Source organism: Tachyglossus aculeatus, chromosome X1 (genome assembly GCF_015852505.1).
Source record: "Tachyglossus aculeatus isolate mTacAcu1 chromosome X1, mTacAcu1.pri, whole genome shotgun sequence".
Taxonomy (NCBI): Eukaryota; Metazoa; Chordata; class Mammalia; order Monotremata; family Tachyglossidae; genus Tachyglossus; species Tachyglossus aculeatus.
The window spans coordinates 69,783,099-69,803,520 of NC_052101.1; the positions used below are offsets into that span (position 1 = coordinate 69,783,099).

General features: G+C 41.9%; 1 protein-coding gene across 12 annotated transcripts in view; it reads left to right on the forward strand.

Moving 5' to 3' along the window:
- The window catches only part of CADPS (calcium dependent secretion activator), a 527,597-nt gene that overhangs the window by 210,391 nt on the left and 296,784 nt on the right, over nucleotides 1-20,422 (forward strand). For all 12 annotated transcript variants that reach the window (XM_038772200.1, XM_038772196.1, XM_038772204.1 and 9 more), the window contains exon 4: nucleotides 16,650-16,730. In XM_038772200.1, coding sequence (XP_038628128.1) covers nucleotides 16,650-16,730 — 81 coding nt within the window. The remainder of the gene's footprint in view (nucleotides 1-16,649; nucleotides 16,731-20,422) is intronic.

Consider the following 20,422-nt stretch of genomic DNA (forward strand, 5'->3'; position numbering starts at 1 on the left):
GTGTCAATCAACTCTGTTATATTGTACTACTTATACTGTGAACCCCATCTGGGACAAGGACTGTGTCCAACCTGATTAACTTGTATCTACCTCAGCACTTTGAACAGTGCTTGGCACATAGCGAGTTCTTAACAAGTACCATAATTATTGTATTGTACTCTCCCAAGCACTAAGTACAGTGCTTTGCATAAGCAAATGCTCCCAAAATAAGATTGATTGATTTATTGATTGAAGTGACAGGTGGAAATAAGGCACAAGTGTACATTAAAGGAAGGTCTAATCACATTCACTTGATCAATCTATGCAAAATGAAGACAGTACAGGCAATTGTATGATTAATTTCATATGTAGAGACCACCAATATAGATCACTCGACTACCCCCCAAAATAGTTTTTTCTATATAGTAGGGTTGTACTTGGGAGCCTGAATCATTGAGATCCATACGGGGCAGGGACTGTATCCAGCCTAACTACCCCAGCATTTAGAACAGTGCTCAACACATCGTGAGAGCTTAAGAAATGCCATTTTAAAAAAATATATAACTGCCTTAACCTTGGTGGTCTCTTCATTTTACCTATGTGGTCATGATCTCAGGTCTTGCCTATATAGGTCAAATGGTCTCGTTCACTTCAAGTTTATCCTTTCCTGCCTTAACTCAGCCCTCTCCTCTGCCAGACAAAACTATTTCTCCTCCCTTATTGACACCCATGCCCATCATCCCTGTCAGCTCTTCCGTACATTCAACTCCCTTCTCAGGCCCCCGGTTCCTCCCCCTCCTCCTTCCCTCACCCCCAACGATCTGGCCTCCTACTTCATTCACAAAATTAAATCCATCAGGTCTGACCTCCCCAAAGTCACTCCCCCCACTTCTCCAACCCCCCGGCTCTCAACACTCTCTGCTACTCTCCCATCCTTCCCAGCAGTATCCTCAGAGGAGCTCTTCTCCCTCCTCTCAAGTGCTACTCCGGCCACCTGTGCTTCTGACCCCATTCCCTTTCATCTCATGAAATCTCTCGCTCCGTCCCTTCTCCCCTCCTTAACTTCCATCTTCAACAGCGCACTCTCAACTGGTTCCTTCCCCTCTGCCTTCAAACATGCCCATGTCTCTCCCATCCTAAAAAAACCCTCTCTTGACCCCACCTCACCTTCTAGTTAGCACCCCATCTCCCTCCTACCATTCCTTTCCAAACTCCTTGAACGAGTTGTCTACACGCGCTGCCTCGAATTCCTCAACACCAACTCTCTCCTCGACCCCCTCCAGTCTGGATTCCGTCCCCTACGTTCCACGGAAACTGCCTTCTCAAAGGTCACCAATGACCTCCTGCTTGCCAAATCCAACGGCTCATACTCTATCCTAATCCTCCTTGACCTCTCAGCTGCCTTCGACACTGTGGACCACCCCCTTCTCCTCAACACGCTATCCAACCTTGGCTTCACAGACTCCATCCTCTCCTGGTTCTCCTCTTATCTCTCCGGTCGTTCATTCTCAGTCTCTTTTGCAGGCTCCTCTTCCCCCTCCCATCCTCTTACTGTGGGGGTTCCCCAAGGTTCAGTTCTTGGTCCCCTTCTGTTCTCGATCTACACTCACTCCCTTGGTGACCTCATTCGCTCCCATGTCTTCAACTATCATCTCTATGCTGATGACACCCAAATCTACACCTCAGGCCCCTGCTCTCTCCCCCTCCCTCCAGGCTCGCATCTCCTCCTGCCTTCAGGACATCTCCATCTGGATGTCTGCCCGTCACCTAAAACTCAACATGTCCAAGACTGAACTCCTTGTCTTCCCTCCCAAACCCTGTCCTCTCCCTGACTTTCCCATCACTGTTGATGGCACTACCATCCTTCCCGTCTCACAAGCCCACAACCTTGGTGTCATCCTCGACTCCGCTCTCTCATTCACCCCTCACATCCAAGCCGTCACCAAAACCTGCTGGTCTCAGCTCCGCAACATTGCCAAGATCTGCCCTTTCCTCCCCATCCAAACCGCTACCCTGCTCGTTCAAGCTCTCATCCTATCCTATCTGGACTACTGCATCAGCCTCCTCTCTGATCTCCCATCCTCGTGTCTCTCCCCACTTCAATCCATACTTCACGCCACTGCCCGGATTGTCTTTGTCCAGAAACGCTCTGGGCATGTTACTCCCCTCCTCAAAAATCTCCAGTGGCTACCAATCAATCTGCGCATCAGGCAGAAACTCCTCACCCTCGGCTTCAAGGCTCTCCATCACCTCGCCCCCTCCTACCTCACCTCCCTTCTCTCCTTCTACAGCCCAGCCCACACCCTCCACTCCTCTGCCACTAATCTCCTCACTGTGCCTCATTCTCGCCTGTCCCACCGTGGACCCCTGGCCCACGTCATCCCCCTGGCCTGGAATGCCCTCCCTCTGCCCATCCGTCAAGCTAGCTCTCTTCCTCCCTTCAAGGCCCTACTGAGAGCTCACCTCCTCCAGGAGACCTTCCCGGACTGAGCCCCCTCCTTCCTCTCCCCCTCGTCCCCCTCTCCATCTCCCCCGTCTTATCTCCTTCCCTTCCCCACAGCACCTGTATATATGTATATATGTTTGTACATATTTATTACTCTGTTTATTTTACTTGTACATATCTATTCTATTTTATTTTGTTAATATGCTTGGTTTTGTTCTCTGTCTTCCCCTTCTAGACTGTGAGCCCACTGTTGGGTAGGGACTGTCTCTATATGTTTCCACCTTGTACTTCCCAAGCGCTTAGTACAGTGCTCTGCACACAGTAAGCGCTCAATAAATATGATTGATTGACTAATCAACAGAGGCCTCTGCTATTGTTTATTGCTTCTTCTCAGCCCGATACTGTTAACATTAGTTCTATACTAGGTATTTGGCAACTTCATGGGTAAATAGTGGTTAAAATATATATTTTACTGAAAATTGATTTTCCCAGAAAACCCACTTACCTCATGTAGAGAAGACTTTGATATTTGACTACAGACTTAGGAATTTCATGTCTGTAACTGAGGGTTTCTCTGACATGTTCTTATATTAGGAGGAACCCACACTTTTAATCAATACTGTTTAACCTATAAATGCGTTTAACCTTTAACAACAGTAATACCAAGATTGCTACTTCCTCAATAGTATCAACATAAGATAATGGAATATATGGGGACACTAATGAATTAAATCAATTTCCCACAAGAATATTGTATAATGTTCGAAGTTAGATGGGAAATTAATAGTGTCTTATACTTGTAACACCTCATTCAAAAGAAAAACCTAGTATACAAGTAAAATTTCAAATATACTTAAAATGATGATATTTTCAAATATAATTGAGAACCTTAAAATCTGTAAACTTCGCTTTGTTCCTAATGCATGCGTAGCAATCATAGTACAGAACTAAGTTAATCCAATTTTATTGTGACTTTGTAAATTGTGAAGATTTGAAGGGTAATAGGGAATTAGGAAGGAGAAAAGGCAATAAAAACCATATATAGGTCTAAAAAGTTTGAGCCATGAAAACTTGCTTTTCATATCCTCCCAATAATAATAATAATAATGTTGGTATTTGTTAAGTGCTTACTATGTGCCAAGCACTGGTCTAAGTGCTGGGGTAGATACAAGGTCATCAGGTTGTCCCACGTGAGGCTCACAGTCTTAATCCCCATTTTACAGATGAGGTAACTGAGGCCCAGAGAAGTTAAGTGACTTGCCCAAAGTCACACAGCTGACAAGTGGCAGAGCTGGGATTAGAACCCACAACCTCTGACTCCCAAGCCCGTGCTCTTTCTACTAAGCCATGCCACTTCTCCCTTTCTTCCCCCACCTCCAGCTATTATTTAATGGTATTTGATAAGCACTTACTATGTGCCAGGCACTTTTTTAAGCACTGGGGTAGATACAAGCTTATCAGGCAGGACACAGTGCCTGTCCACACGGGGCTAACAGTCTTAATCCCCATTTTACATATGAGGGAACTGAGGCACAGAGAAAATCCCAAAGTCACACATAGCAGCATGTGGTGCAGCTATTCTTCTGCTTACTGCAGCGGAGCCTAAGGGGTGGGGAGACGAGCCTCCATCAAGCAAAAGGCCATTTCTGATGGGACCCAGCCCCAAGCTTTCAAACTAGTATCACTGCCAACTGATGTCTAGAAATCAGGGCTGTAAACATACCTTCAAGCGGAACCCAATGATTTGCATGGCAGATCTGAATGCTATATTCCACAATAGCATAAAAAACAAATGAGGTGAGAGTAGAGAAGAGTCTGTCCCATGCTCACTGGCTGCATCCCTAACCCTCTTCTAGACTGTAAACTCATTGTGTGCCAGAAAATGTGTGTACCTAGTCTGTTGCACTCTTCCAAGTGCTAATAATAATAATAATAGTACTTGTTAAGTACGCATTATGTGCCAATCACTGTTCTAAGCACTCGGGTAGATACAGGTTAATCAGGTTGGACACAGTCCCTGTCCCACATGGGGCCCACACTCTTATCCTCATTTTACAGATGATGTAAATGAGGCACCGAGAAGTTAAGTGACTTGCCGAATGTAACATAGCAGTCATTCTAACTCACTGGCCCTAGCTCTGCCCATCGTAAGCACTCATTAAATACCATTGACTAATTGATTGATCTACTGTCTCACAGTTCTTGCTGCTAGTATCAGGGTGACCAGGTGAGAGCATGTGGGTGGTTCATCATAAATCTTTACCACCACTTCTGGAATTCAAACCCATGAAAGTGGAGTACCCTCTTCCGTACTCTAAAAATGTTTTCTGTAATTAGGTAGCCCAGGATATTGGTGGTTTGTTGAGGGAGTAGTAGTGTTCAGTGACACCTTAGATGTCTGAGCAATTCTATTTAGGAATCACCCTGAGGCAAAGTTGCCAGAAAAGACATGCTTGGAATTACCTTCTTCACAAAACCCAAATCTGGCTCACCAGAAGCCATGCTTCAGGCTATGAAATGGGAAATAGAAAATCAATAAATAGACAGGTCTGAAAACATTCATTCATTCAGTTGTATTTATTGTGCACTTGCTGTGTGAAAACAAGCCCATCAGTGCTATAATGGTCTGTCTTTTATGTGCAAACAATCCTGAAGGGAGCGTTTGTTATCAGTCATTCTTTTCAACCATACCATAAGGAGCATCATCATAAAGAATGAAGGACATATTCATATACATATATAGATAGATACAGATATATATATATAGACAGACAGACATATATTTGTATAGAACGGGGGTTACAGTCCAGCTATTTGGAAGTCAGTGATGTATTCTAATCTAAAACTTTCTGCTTTTGAAATGTCAATTTTAGTGGGAAAGTGACTTTGGAAATCAGCTACCTATGGATGTGATTTTAATGATTCATCCCATCCACACATTTAGAAGATGGGGAATTCCACTAAATAACACCTGGAGAATTCTCTGATTTCACAGCAGTTTATATGTATATATATATGTGCTTATTGTGTGCAGAGCACTGTACTAAGCACTTGGAGAGTGCAGTACAAGAGATTTGGTAGATAGGTTCCCTCCCCAGAAGTAGCGTACATTCTAGAGAGGAAGACAGACATTTGTATAAATAATGGAAGCAGCATGGTCTAGTGGAAGGAGCAAGGGCCTGGAAGTCGGAGGATGCGGGTTCTAATCCCGGATCTGCCACATGTCTGCTCTGGGTCCTTGGGCAAGTCTCTTCACTTCTCTGTGCTTCAGTGACCTCATCTGTAAAATGGGGATTAAGACTGTGTGCCCTATGTGAGACAGAGACTGTGGCCAACCTGATTACCTTGTATCTACCCCAGTGCTTGGCACATAGTAAGCTCTTAATACCATAAATAAATAAATAAATAAAGGAGTAAATTATGGATATTTGCATAAGTGCTCTGGGGCTGAGGGTGGGATAAATATCTAATGCTCAAAGGGTAGAGATCCAAGTGCACAGAAGGGCGTGGGAGTTGGGAAAATAGGACTTAATCGGGGAAGGCCTCTTGGAGGAGATATGACCTTAATAAGGCTTTGAAGATGAATAAGGCTTAAATGCTCACATTTAAATTGAACATAGCCTTGGAGACCTGTTGACCTCTTGCCAGTCCAACTGGCAAAAGAATATGAGGTACCCCCCAAAAATATGAGCGGGATACAGATGGAAACTTTACTCACTCTGCAAATAGAAGGGGATATGACTGATGCCCAGCAAGATTCCAAGGGTAGAATAGTACTGAGGAAATTAATGGTATTCATTGAGTGCTTGCTGTGTGCAGAGCACTGGCTAACTGCTTGGGAAAGTGCAGTACAGAAGAGTTGGTAGACATATTTGCTGCTCAAAATGAGTTTACATTCTAAAGGGCTGTACTGGACTTCTGGGTCATCCTGCAGCTGATAATATTAGGTTGTATCCAAACTAGCATTTCAATAGCACCATGATTTTTGGCTCTATCAAATCACTTTAATCTTACACATTGAAACAGCAGGAATTCTGTCACAAGATTCAAAAGAGTTTGGAATTTTAGTGTAGAATGATATTATTTCTGATACTTTATTGTAAAACAGGCATACATTGACAGTCAACAGAGCCCAAACAAAAAGAGCATCAATCAATCAAATTTACTGTGTGCTTACTGTGTGCAAAGCACCATACTAAGCACTTGGGAGAGTACAACACAACCATATAAAAGACATATTCCCTGCCCACAGAGAGATTACAATCTAGAGGGGGAGACAGACATTAATATCAATAAATAATTTTAAAATATGTACATGAGTGCTGTGGGGCTGGGCAGGGGTAGTAAAGTAAAGGGAGCAAATCAGGGTGATGCGGAACAGAGTGGGAAAAGTGGAAATGAGGGCTAAGTCAGGGAAGGCCTCTTGGAGGAGATGTGCCTTCAATAAGGTTTTGAAGGCGGGGAGAGTAATTGTCAGATATGAGGAGTGGGGGCATTCCAGGCCAGAGGCAGGTTGTGGAAAAGAGGTGGGCAGCAAGATAGATGAGACCAAGATACAGTGAGTAGGTTGGCATTAGAGGAGTGAAATATGTGGGCTGGGTTGTAGTAGGAGAGGAGCAAGGTGACGTAGGAGGGGGCAAGGTGATAGAGAACTTTATAGCCAATGGTAAGGAGTTTCTGTATGATGTGGAGGTGGGTGGGCAACCACTTGAGGTTCTTGAGAAGAGGAGAAACATAGACTGAGTGGTTTTCTATAAAAATGATCTAGACAGCAGACTGAAGTATGGACTGCAGTGGGGAGAGGCAGGAGGCAGAGAGGTATGCAAGGTGGCTGATGCACTAGTCAAGGTGGGATATGATAAGTGCTTGGATTAGTGTGGTAGCGGTTTGGATGGAGAAGAAAGGCAGATATGAGCAATGTTGTGAAGATTGAACTGACAGGATTTAGTGATAGATTAAATATGTGGGTTGAATGAGAGAGTGGAGTCAAGGATAACACCAAGGTTATGGGCTTGTGAGACAGGAAGGATGGTTGTACTTTCTAAAGTGATGGGAAAGTCATAGGGAGGACAGGGTTTGGGTGGGAAGATAAAGAGTTCTTTTTTAGACATGTTAAGTTTGAGGCGATGGCAGGACATCCAGGTAGCGATGTTTTGATGGCAAAAGGAAATGAGACTGCAGAGACACAACTCCGCAGCAGTGATACAGTTAATATAATCAGTCTAAGCAAGCAATCTGGATAATTTGCTGAATGAAGGTTACAAGCACCGTGGCCTAGTGAAAAGAACATAGGCCTGGAGTCAGGACTCCTCCTGCCTCTTCCTATTGCCTGCTGTGTGGCATTAGGCAAGTCACTTAACTTCTCCATGCCTCAGTTGCCTCATATATAAAATATAGGGTAAATACTTCTTCCTCCTATGTAGACTGTATGAAAGTGACTGTGTCCAACCTGGTTGTCTTCTATTTACCCCAGGACTTGGTACAGTGCTTGACCCACAGTAAGCCCTTAACAAATACCATAATCATTATTAAAATTGTTTATTAGAACTGGGGTTACAGCCCAGCTATTTGGAAGCTATTTAGATTTCTAATCTAAACCCTTCCACTTTTGAAATGTTGTCATTTTTGTTGGAAAGGGTACTTTGAAAATTAGCTACCTCTGCATAATAATTTAATGATTCATCACATCCACACATCCAGAAGATGGGGAATTCAGCTAAATGACCTCTGGAGAATTATCTGATTTCACAGCAAGACCACACACAAATTAGTTTGAGTTCATATTTCTAAAGGGGAGTCAACTTCAGTGTTCCACATTTCCTTCATTTAATTGAACTTTTCCAGGAGCTGCTTGTAGCTAGCTATTCATTCAAGTGGATGAAAGAATGGATAAGTATTTGCTGATGTGGAAAGTGCAGGATGAACATAATTTTTATCACAAATGTTCATTCCTCCACTCCTTGAGATCTGATATGAGTCAAAAACTCAACATATGTGTAATATTATTAGGATTCTGGAAAACAATTCAGTTATGAAATCAAAGGCAGCAATGCACTGACATTGGATGGTATGCAAGCAGAGTTAAGATCTTTGCTATTAATTGAAGGGAAAATATATATTACCTTCAAATGAGGCCACAAGTAAATAGGGACATTTTTTGGAAGATCTAAAAAAAATGGTTAGAGAAAGTTAAATGGTTTTCTTCCAAATTATGCAACATGGCCTATACTTCCATATTCATTGATAAACACTCATTGTGTTGTATATAGGCATAGCCAGTATGTTGTTCTCCTAATATCTGGGACCACAATCCTAACATAGGAGCAGTATAGCTCAAAAAAGGTGTTGAGGACACCTAAAGCCAGTAATGCAAAGGATTTGAAAGTAACTGGCAGAGTCATTTAATATATTGTCATTTTAAAGACAAATTCTTATTGATTCCAGAAACAGTAACTTAAGTGTCCATATCTCGTCATTTTGGGAATTGAAACTACTGTGGCTGTAACTTTCCAGACTGCATTGCACCAGCAAAGCAGTTGCTCCATGGAGCAGTTTGTCTCTATGGAGCAGGAGAAAGATAAAAACGTGGAAAGACGGTTAAAGTAAATCTGTGCCAACCTATAACATTGCTTTATGGGTAGCTACCATTGAAAGCTGTCTTCTGCAGTGACTTTTGCCACTGTCACTTCTAGAATGTGATAATCTGGGCAACAAGGTAGCAAAGCCAAATAGAATGAAAATGATAGAGGAGAAAAAGAACATGCATATTGAGCTGATGTATTTATTAGGGGACCTGGTTTTAGTAAAAGCTGCTTTTATTCCCAAACATAAGGCCATCTCAACACTAAGATAACAGCTATAAATCTCTGTACCAATACTCTTCCTTTAATTTGTTTGTTTTTTTTTGATAAATTGTATAGATGGTCTGAACCTTGAGTCCACTTATATTTTAATCACGTGATAGGTGGGTCCTATGTTGACAGCTAAATAGAGAATGCTGTCATTATTGGGGCCAAAAGAAAAAAAAAAGCTCCACAAAGAACTGGCTGTAAAGAGAGAAGAGGATCCAGACTGAGCTTTGTGACACATGCACAGTTAGTGAAGAGAGAAAGAAGAGCTAGACAAAGGTCAGTCAGACAAGTAGGAAGAGAACCAGGAGAGTGCTGGGTTTGGTAAATCCAGTGGAAGAGAGAGTTTCCAGGAGGAGGGGATCATGAACAGTGTTAAAGGCTCCTAAGAGCTCAAGGAGGATTAAGTCTGAGTAAGCCTACAATTTTTACTAAAAGCAAATCACTGGAGACATTAGTAAGCGTTGTCTCAGTAGAGCAAAGAGGGCAAAATCCAGATTGTAGGGTGTTAAGAAGAGAATTGATAGGAAATAAATATATGTGTTTAAGAAGTTTAAACAAAACCAGGGGAAAGGAAATAATCATAATGATGGCATTTGTTAAGGGCTTACTATATGTGAAAGCACTGTAACCCTGGGGGTTACAGTGTATCCCTGGGGGGATACAAGGTGATCAGGTTGTCCCACGTGGGGCTCACAGTCTTAATCCTCATTTTCCAGATGAGGTAACTGAGGCCCAGAAAAGTTAACTGACTTGCCCAAAGTCACACAGCAGACAAGTGGTGGATCCGGGACTAGAATCCATGACTTCTGACTCCCAAGCCCGTGCTCTATCCACTGAGCCACGGAGTAAAGGCTTTAGGCAATGTTGGGTGTGGGAGAGGCCCTAACTTTTTTGAAGGAGAGGGGAAGGGGCTCCCTGATCATGAGAGCTTGAAAATGGCAAAGGATACCTCTAGACTGTAAGCCTGTTTGGGCAAAGAGCATGTCTACCTACTCTGTTTTATTGTACTCTCACAAATTCTTAGTACAGTGCTCTGAATACAGTAAGCACTCAATAAATATGAGCGATTCATTGATTGATACCCTCAAGAAAGAGGCAAGCTGGCTTCATTAAACTATGGTGGGATAATAATAATAATAATTATGGTATTTCTTAAGTGCTTACTATGTGCCAAGCACTGTTCTAAGCACAGGGTAGATACAGGGTAATCAGGTTGTCCCAGGTGGGGCTCACACTTTTAATCCCCCTTTTATAGATGAGGTAACTGAGGCCCAGAGAAGTCAAGTGATTTCCCCAAAGTCACACAGCTGGTCAGTGGCAGAGCTGGGATTAGAACCCACAGCCTCTGACTCCCAAGTCTGTGCTCTTTCCACTAAGCCATGCTGCTTCTCGTGTCATTCATCTATGTCATTCATCTTTTTTGCTAGTGGGGAAAGTTGGGCTTCAAACTGGTATTTCCAACTTTTGCCTCAGTATTATTTCCACCATCCCTGCAGTAATCATTTAAAAAGTACATCTTGAATAAAAGTCAAAAAAGCAAGAACAAAGGAAATATTTGTGTGGCTTAGAAGAAAATATAGTCTTGTTACTCATGCATGATCTATTGGTCTCCTTAATTTTTTCATTATTTACTAATTAAGTATAAGATTTTGCTTGTACATGTAGTTTTTGGAAACCTAATGAGACCTTAATAAGAAAATTCTGCTCCCTGATTGGTTCCCCTATTGATCATTTCCTGTGAAGAGAAAAGGCTAGTACTGTAAACAGAACACTGTGTCCATGGCAATGTGCAATCTGACTTTTTTTTCATCTTTTGAAAAGGTAATTTTTTTTTATTTTTATTTTCAGGATTTATTTAGCAACAATGACAATCTCTTAAATGAAGTATATCCTTCTCTTCAATGGCTGTTTAGTTTAAGGGTCCTTTGCTTTACCTGATCCTGAATGCTCTGGCTAGTCATCAATGGCTAGTCATCAACTGTCACGAGATCTTGAGCCAGTTGGTCTTTCTAGCTAATTAAAATCCTAATAGATCAAAAAGATCTGACTCAAGAGGTAATGCCAGATACTAAAAGACAAATAGAATAGATCAAAAGCAAGCTATGCTTTCCTCCACCACACAAACTGTAAAAACTTAGAACCAAAGAACCTAGGGCAAATGCCATGCATAAAAATTACTGGACCATATTTCCTCATAGTACAAACTATAAATGCCTCAAAGTAGCCCAAATTAGAAATGAAGGAAATCTGAGCTACTTGGAAACCAGGCTGAGGAAAATGGACTTTAAAATTATAAATTTATAACCAGAAAGGAAATGGGATGCAAACAATCCCTTTATCAGAAAAGAGGTGTAATTGTGTCCTGTGCTCCTGTTAGTTCATGTTTTTATACTACACACATTAGTCTAAGGATTAGTTCATGGTTATACAGGTCTACCCCACCTACACAGTTCAATGGCTAGGGGAAATTGTTACTATTGCTACTATTCACCGTTATGGGCAGGGAATGTTTCTGCTAACTCAGTTGTATTGTACTTTCCCCAGTACTTAGTACAGTGTTCTGCACATATTAAGTGCCCAATAAATACCATTGATTGAATTCAGCCCTAAGAATAACTTTTAACCTTCATTTTATCCAGATAATGCAGTATGGGCCATTTTTAGTACTTGAATTATCTGGATAATTTCAGCAGTACAAGTCTATTCTCATGCCCCCAGTGGAACAAACTTAGTATCAGGTTGAAAATATATTATAAAAGCCACACTTTTCTCAATGACCCTAACAATATCCCATCTGTCACCCAGCTGTGGGAATTTGTTTCATTTCATCATTTCCAGACTGAAAAGCGTTAGGTTGAGGTCATGCAAACAAACGTTTTTGTTTGTTTTGCTGAGGCATTTCATATTTGGCCTTACTCCCTGACTGTCCTAGGAGTCAGGGAAGATAGGCTGTTGCTTCCCAGAGACTTTGGTGGAACCACTTCCAACTGTTGCCCTTTTTACTTTAGAAAAGGACAGATTGTAAAACTTGAAATGCATTTGTTGTGTTTTTCTTCTTAAAATATCTGTTGATTAGTGATTAATTCCATATATCTGAATATTTAGGCATTTAACTGTTTTCTATGGGTATTACCCCCAGTCCAAATACCCTTTTGCTCTCCTACAGCCCAGGAGGCTATGAGCCGCTATAGACTTCCTTCCCTTCTCTTTGCCTTGATTAATAGCAATAGCATCATCATCATCATTATCAATGGTGTGTTTTGAGCACTTACTAGGTGCAGAGCACTGTAGTAAAAACTTGGAAGAAAATAATACAACATAGTTGGCAAATATGTTCCCTTCCGACAATGATCTTATGGGGGTGATAACAAAAGAAGTAAAAAATCCCAACCAAGGAAATGCTTTCTGGGTGGGGCACAAAAATGAAATCCAAAGACAGGACAAAGACAATGTCCATAATCAATTATTCCTAATGTGCACCTGTGCTGGGCAGCAGCGGCATGAGAGAGTTGAGGGTGGAGACTCAAATTTACTACGTGCAAGAAGGCAGTGGTAAATCACTTCCATATTTTTACCAAGAAAACTCTATGGATACACTACCAGAACAATTGTAGTTGGAGGTGGGGCATTCTGGGAGAGATATATCCATGGCATTGCTGTGGGTCAGAGACAACTCGACAGCATAAGACAAGACAAGGCTGAGTATTGGAGACCTCCCTCGGTAGTGCAATCAATTAATGAATAGTATTTATTCAGTGCTTACTAGATACAGAACAATATATTAGCACTCGGGAAAATACAGTAGAGTTAGATTTCATCCTTGCCCTCAAAGAATTTACACTCTAGTCAGTGATACAAACATTAAATTAATTACAAGTAGAGAGAACCAACAGAGTTGAAGGTGTGTGCATCGTTTTGGGCAGGGAACATGTCTGCCAACTGTTGTATTCTCCGAAATGGTTAGTACAGTAGTCTGCACATAATCTGCATCAATAAGTGCAATTGATAAGTGCTACCAGTGAAGGGGGCAGCCCAGTTGACATGAAAGCACTACTGTGGCATTTGGGAGAGCAATAGTATGGAGAGACTATTCAAGGAAGGCTTCCTGGAAGAGATGTGGTTTTAGTAATGCTTTGAAGATGAGGCGAGACCATTGATCTGCCAGATGTGAGGGGAGAAGGAATTCCAGTCAGAAGAGAGGACATGAGCAAGAAGTTGGCAGTGAGAGAGATAAGAATGAGGCAGATTGAGAAGGTTGTCTAATAAATGCCGCAACATGTCCCAAACTTCCCTCTTGCCTTATTTCTCCTAATCATGGTGGCCAGAAGTACGCCTGGGCTCTAACAGCCTCCATTTGGCTGCCTAGAGAAGTAGCAGAACAAGATGGAGAGGAGCCTGTCAGTCAGGCCAGCCTGTTAATGTTAGGATTTCCTAGATGAGCATGGAGAAGAATTAGTTGGTAATGGCAAACTCTGCTACATTAGCACCATGCTTAATGTTAACCTTGACCTATTGAAAATTCCTTTTTAAAAATAGTTGGTCATGGCTCCGTCGGCAATGTCTGTCTACCCAATAGGTAATCTCTGAATAATAATAATAGCATTTTTTAAGCACTTACTGTGTGCTGAGTACTGTTCTAAGCACTGGGATAGATACAAGGTAATCAGGTTGTCCCACTGGGGCTCACAGTCTTAATCTCCATTTTACAGATGAGGTAACTGGGGCACAGAGAAGTCAAGTGACTTGCCCAGTGTCACACAGCTGGTCAGTGGCAAAGCGGAGATTAGAACCCACGACCTCTGACCCCAAGCCCGTGCTCTTTCCACTATGCCATGCTGCTTGAAGTATTTGGTTATATCCTAACTGGGAACTGAAGTAATGTTCAGAAGAATTTGTTAACGTGGAGATATATATATATATATATATATATGTATATATATATGTATATACATATATCACTATATATGTATAGCTATATGGATTTTTACCACCCTTTCCCATCTAGAAGTGAAGGCCAATATTCTGTCTAAATCTAGATCCTAAAATTATTCACAGATTTAGGAAAAATTGAGTGCAGGCACATGAAGCATCCATATTTTATCTCCACTCTAATTTTTGTCATCATTAGATCAATCAATCAATGGAAGCAGACAGGGAATATCAGTTATATTGTGTTGTACTCTCCATAGCACTTAGAACAGTGTTCTGCACACAGTAAGTGCGCAATAAATATGATTGATTATTGGGTGCTTACTGTGTCTACAGCATTGTACTAAGTGCTTGGGGAAATACAATGCAACAAGGATGGTAAACACAATTCCTACCCTCAATGAGTTTACAAATTATTCATTCATTCATATTTATTGAGCACTTACTGTGTGCAGAGCACTGTACTAAGTGCTTGGGAAAGTACACTACAACAATAAACAGTGATATTCCCTGCCCACAATGAGCTCACTGTCTAGAGTGAGAGAGGCAGACATCAATATAAGTAAATAAAATTACAGATATGTACATAAGTGCTTTGGGGCTGGGAGGGAGTAAGAGCAAAGGGAGCAAGTTAGGGCAATGCAAAAGAGAGTGGGAGATGAAGAAAAGTGAGGCTTAGTTTGGGAAGGCCTCTTGGAGCAGATGTGCCTTCAATAAGGCTTTGAGCAGGGAAGAGTGGTTGTCTGTCGGATTAGAGGAGGTTGGGGGTGGACATTCCAGGCCAGAGGCAGGACGTGGGCTTGGGGTCTGTGATGAGAGACAAGATCGCAGCACAGTAAGAAGATTAACACTAGCAGAGTGAAGCACGCAGGCCGGGTTGTAGGAGGAGAGATGTGAGGTAGGAAGGGGCAAGGTGATGGAGTTCTTTAAAGCCAATGGAGAGGAGATACAGAGGTGGATGAAAGTGTGTGGGAGCTTACAATCTAGTGGGATATAGTATGGTAGTCAGATCCAAAGTGATCTGAATATTTTCAGTGGACAATATGAATGCTTCTTACCTTTGCTTCCCCAAAAGCTGTTTTAGTTGAAGAGTAAATCAATCAATCAAAAAATAGTATTTATTGAGTGCTTACTAAGTGTAGAACACTGTAACTAAAGACTAATGACCTATTGTTATATATTTGAATCTGGAGCTCAGAGAAGCTTTTTAAAAATTCATGCACAATCATACCCTATTCATGACTATGCCATTCCTTTTTAGCTTTAGTCTTTATACTTGCTTAAACTACATAATGTAATTTCACAATCAATCGTAATATAACGTATACTGTCATCCAGTAGGCCTGTTGAAAGTGGGGCAGACTAGCAGTGCTGCTTAATTTTCATCTACTCTGAAGTGGTTCTTTAACTTAAAGTCATTGCTAGCCTTTTACCATAGCAGAAAGCCTTGTAGCATTGGACTGAGCATTTATTCAAATAAATTTGAATGAGAAACAGTTTTGCCCAGAGGATACAGCACAGGTCTGGGAGTCAGAGGAACTGGCGTGGCTTAGTGGAAAGAGCACGGGCTTGGAAGTCTGAGGTCGTGAGTTCTAATCCTGGCTCTGCCACTTGTCAGTTGGGTGATTTGGGGCAGTTAATTTTGTGCCTCAGTTACCTCATCTGTAAAATGAGGATTGAGACTCTGAGCCCCACGTGGGACAACCTGATAAACTTGTAAGCATTGCTCAATGGAAAGAGCCCAGGCTTGGGAGTCAGAGGTCATGGGTTCCAATCCCGGCTCCACCAACTGTCAGCTGTGTGACTTTGGGCAAGCCACTTAACTTCTCTGTACCTCAGTTACCTCATCTATAAAATGGGGATGTGAGCCCCACGTGGGACAATCACCTTGTATCCTCCCCAGAGCTTAGAACAGTGCTTTGCACATAGTAAGCGCTTAACAAATGCCATCATTATTATTATTATATCAACCCCAGTGCTTAGATCAGTACTTGGCACATAGTAAGTGCTTAACAAATACCATCATTATTATTGTTATCCTGGCTTTACCACTTGCCTGCAAGTCACTTAACTTCTCTGTACCTTAGCTCATTTGTAAAATGGGGATAAAATACTTGTTCTCCCTCCCTCTTAGGCTGTGAGCCCCATTTGGGATGGGAACTGTGTCTGAGCTGCTTCTATTGTATCTACCCCAGTGCTTAGTGCAGTGCTTTACACATAGTAAACTCTTAACAAATACCACAAACATTATAATTTATTATTATGAATGGAATTTTCATTGGTACCTGTAGGCCCCCTTAAGGAAATGGGTAGTTTGAAAGACAGCCATTTGAAAAGCTGAAGTTGTTTCTGCAGGATATGTGTTTTCTCTCCCTTCCAACCTCAAAATGTATGAGCTGAAAACTAATATATATATATATATATATATCTCTGTTTTTGTGCAGCTGGACAATCCAGATGAACAAGCTGCCCAGATCAGACGTGAGCTGGATGGGCGTCTCCAAATGGCGGACCAAATAGCCAGGGTAAGGTGTTTGAAAACATTTGCCATTTAAGGTGCTTGATGAGGTCCCATGCACTATTTCTTGGGAATAGCTAAAGCTTCTTACTTGGGGCTCCAGACTTAACCTCTGAGCCAGTTAAGTAGGCTGCAAACAGGGAAGATGTCACATTGGAACTTAACAGCTTTCAGCCTATTGTCAAGAGCAACTTCTTTCCTTTTTCTCCCCTTCAGGGTATTTGCCCCACAAAGTCCAAAAAGGAACTGGCTGTCTAAAGATGCCAATGTCCAGTGAGCATGAAAGTGGGGAGATAGCAAATAAGATAACAGTAAAATGCCAGGCAGCTTTTCCTCCTCTGTTACCAAAAAGCCCCATGTTTTGAGTACATGTGACAGACACACACATACAGATACTCACACTGACACACCAAGATGAACAGACACAGAGACCCACATAGTCACACTCAGATAAGCATAGACCCAGAAGGGACGATAAAGAGGTAGGAGGCATGAAAGTGAGAGGCAAAGTCATAGGGGGAAGGAGTGGTGTTGAGTCATATGGGGGGATGAAGCAAGACACTGTATTTACTGTATTCTCTGCTGCCCCTGCCTCCAAATGACCACAGGATCCAACGGTGCAAACCTATGAGGGTTTGCTGGTCCTGATTGCTATCCTAATCCTATTTAAGTGGATGGCAGGGCTGAAGTGGTGGTAACAGTGACCTGGTAGGAGTCTTGGAGGGAGTTGGGAACTGGCCTCCTCAGGCCATAGTTAGCATATCCCCATTTCCCTGAGTCACCGGATGGAGGCAGGTTGTGGGGTGGGGATCATCTGGAGCTTAAAGTATGACTTTCCTGAGTCTCAGTGCTCCCAGGTAATTACCTGGGAATGGTCAGCAAGCCAATCAGACAACAGCTAAGATGGCAATTCTGTGCAGAAACAATTAAGAGCATATAGAACTTTTATCTACAGACCTTTAAGACTCTCTCATTAATCATTCCTTCTCATTTTTATCAAGTTGAAACAGACTTTTAAAATGGAATCACAGCAAAAGGGAGATTTTGACCATAGATAACACATTTTCCTCTGCTTACCATCATATCCCTCTTCTGTAAATAGAGAAGCTGCATGGCCTAGTGGAAGGAGCACACGTCTGGGAGTCAGGAGACCTGGGTCCTAACCCCACCTCTGCCTATTTCCTTTTGTTTGACCTTAGGCAAGTCATTCACCTCCTTTGAGCCTCAGTTTCTTCATCTGTAAAAATAGGGATAAAATGCCAGTTTTCCTTCCTCTTTAGATTGTGAGCCCCATGATGGTACAGGGACTGTGTACTGTCTTCTTACATTATAGTACAGTTCTTGGTACATTGTAAGTTCTTAACAAAGACCACTATTGTTAGGAGGAGTAGTAGTAGTAATAGTGTATATATCTTCAAATTATATATTATAAATTATTTATTCATATTAATGTATGGCTCCCCCTCTAAAGGGTAAGCTCATTATGGGCAGGGAACATGTCTGCTAATTCTGCTGTATTGTGCTCTCCCAAGCACTTATTACTGTGGTTGGCACATAGTAAGCACTCAATAAATATGATTGATTAATTGATTGATTGATAGTAGTAGTATAGGTGACCAATAAATGCCCAAGAGAACAAATCAGGGTAGGTATTATGATATTCTCACATGATATTGATATTTTCTGCAAGTATACATAGGGCTGCTGGTTTGGATGGATACCTTCACTGGCTTCTAATGGCTACTGGTGTCTCTTCTAAATTGATAGAATCATAGATCTCAAAAGGATTTTGAGAAGTCATCAAGTATATTTTCTGGCCTTCAGGCCAGATTCTAATGGAACCATCCCAGGATGAAGCAAAATTTTCCTCTTTTGAAAGAGCTACAGAGAAGCAAATCATTTAACCTCTTCAATTTATAATCCACTCCAGCATTTAATTAGCTTTTCAATATAATGAATCAGTAACTGGGTGTTAGGGCAATTTAAACAAAAGAATGATGAACTTTATGGCCCCAGTCGTTAGAGGAAAAATGGAATCCAGTGAATCCTTGGGGCTGATCTCTTCAGAGTCACTAACTGACTTGCTGTAAGCCCTTGAGAGACCCACCTAAGCTAAGAGTAGGCTAAAATCCAATCAACACAGCTGGGAAGCTGGCAACTGAGCAGGATTTCATTGACAACCAGATGCAAAATGGAAATGATCCTTCCAAGGCATTCATTCAGGACAATGTATAATAGTACTAAATGGGAAACAATCTCACAAGCACCTTAGTCCAACACTTTTACTTTCAAAGTTCCAGTACCTTTCGTCTCAGTGCAGTGCGTAGGTCTTGGAAATATACGTTGACAGACATAAGGGTAACAGAGAGAATCAATATCATCTTTAGAACACAGGTTAACTGCCCAGTAGTAGAACTTTGGGACAAAGTAAATTCACTTTTCTATATTTTATATTCAAAGACATTTTTTTCCTAACTAGAGTTAAATTTAGAAGACTATGGCACACACCCATATGGCTATGTTACTGTGCCTGTGAAAATCTTAGCTTCACATTTTCTGATATTGGTACAGTTAAATATCATCCACCACACTGCATTAACTTGACTTTCTACGGTACAAATCTTTCAAGATACAGTATTTTATTTTTTGTCTGCCCCTCCTTAAAAGGACTTTGACGTGTTGCATCTGTTCTCTGATCTTTCTACCAATCTCATCTGTACTCTGACCAAATTTCACATTCCTTCAATCAATCAATCAGAGATATTTATTGAGCACATACTGTGAGCAGATCGCTGAACTAAACACTTGGGAGAGTACAATACAACAGAGCGGGTCGATGCAGTCTCTTTCCAAATGGAGTTTACAGTCTACAGGGGAAGACAGGGGCAAACATTGGAGATTTTTGAGGAGTGGGGAGTATGTAGTGGGTGCGTTTTTTGTTTTTTGTTTTTTTTTTTTTATTATTATCCAGGCAGTAAAGTGAAGTATGGAGAGAAAGGGGAGAGACAGGAGTCAGGGAAGTCAACAAGGACACTGATGTAGTAATCAAGGAAAGAAATGAAGAGTCCTTGGATCAATTTAGTAGCAGTTTGGATAGCACTTTATACAAACTTTTGCCCCTTCTTTCCTTCCCTCCATAACTACCATCTTCAACCGCTCACTCTCCAATGGCTTCTTCCCCACTCCACTGAAGCCACCCTCTCAAAGGTCACCAATGATCTCCTTCTTGCTAAATCCAACGGCTCCTACTCCATCCTAATCCTCCTTGACCACTCAGCTGCCTTTGACACTGTGGACCATCCCTTTCTCCGCAATACATTATCCAACCTTGGCTTCACTGACTCCATCCTCTCCTGGTTCTCCTCATCTCTCTGGCCATTCATTCTCAGTCTCCTTCAGGTGCTCCTCATCTCCCTCCCATCCCCTAATTGTAGGGGTCCCTCAAGGTTCAGTTCTTAGTCCCCTTCTATTCTCCATCTACACTCACTCCCTGGGAGAACTCATTCTCTCCCACAGCTTCAACTACCATCTCTATGTAGATGACACCCAAATCTACATCTCCTCCCTTGTTCCCTCTCCCACTCTCCAGGCTCACATCTCCTCCTGCTTTTAGGACATCTCTACTTGGATGTCCACCCGGCATCTCAAACTCAACATGTCCAAGACAGAGCTCCTTATCTTTCCTCCCAAATCCTGTCC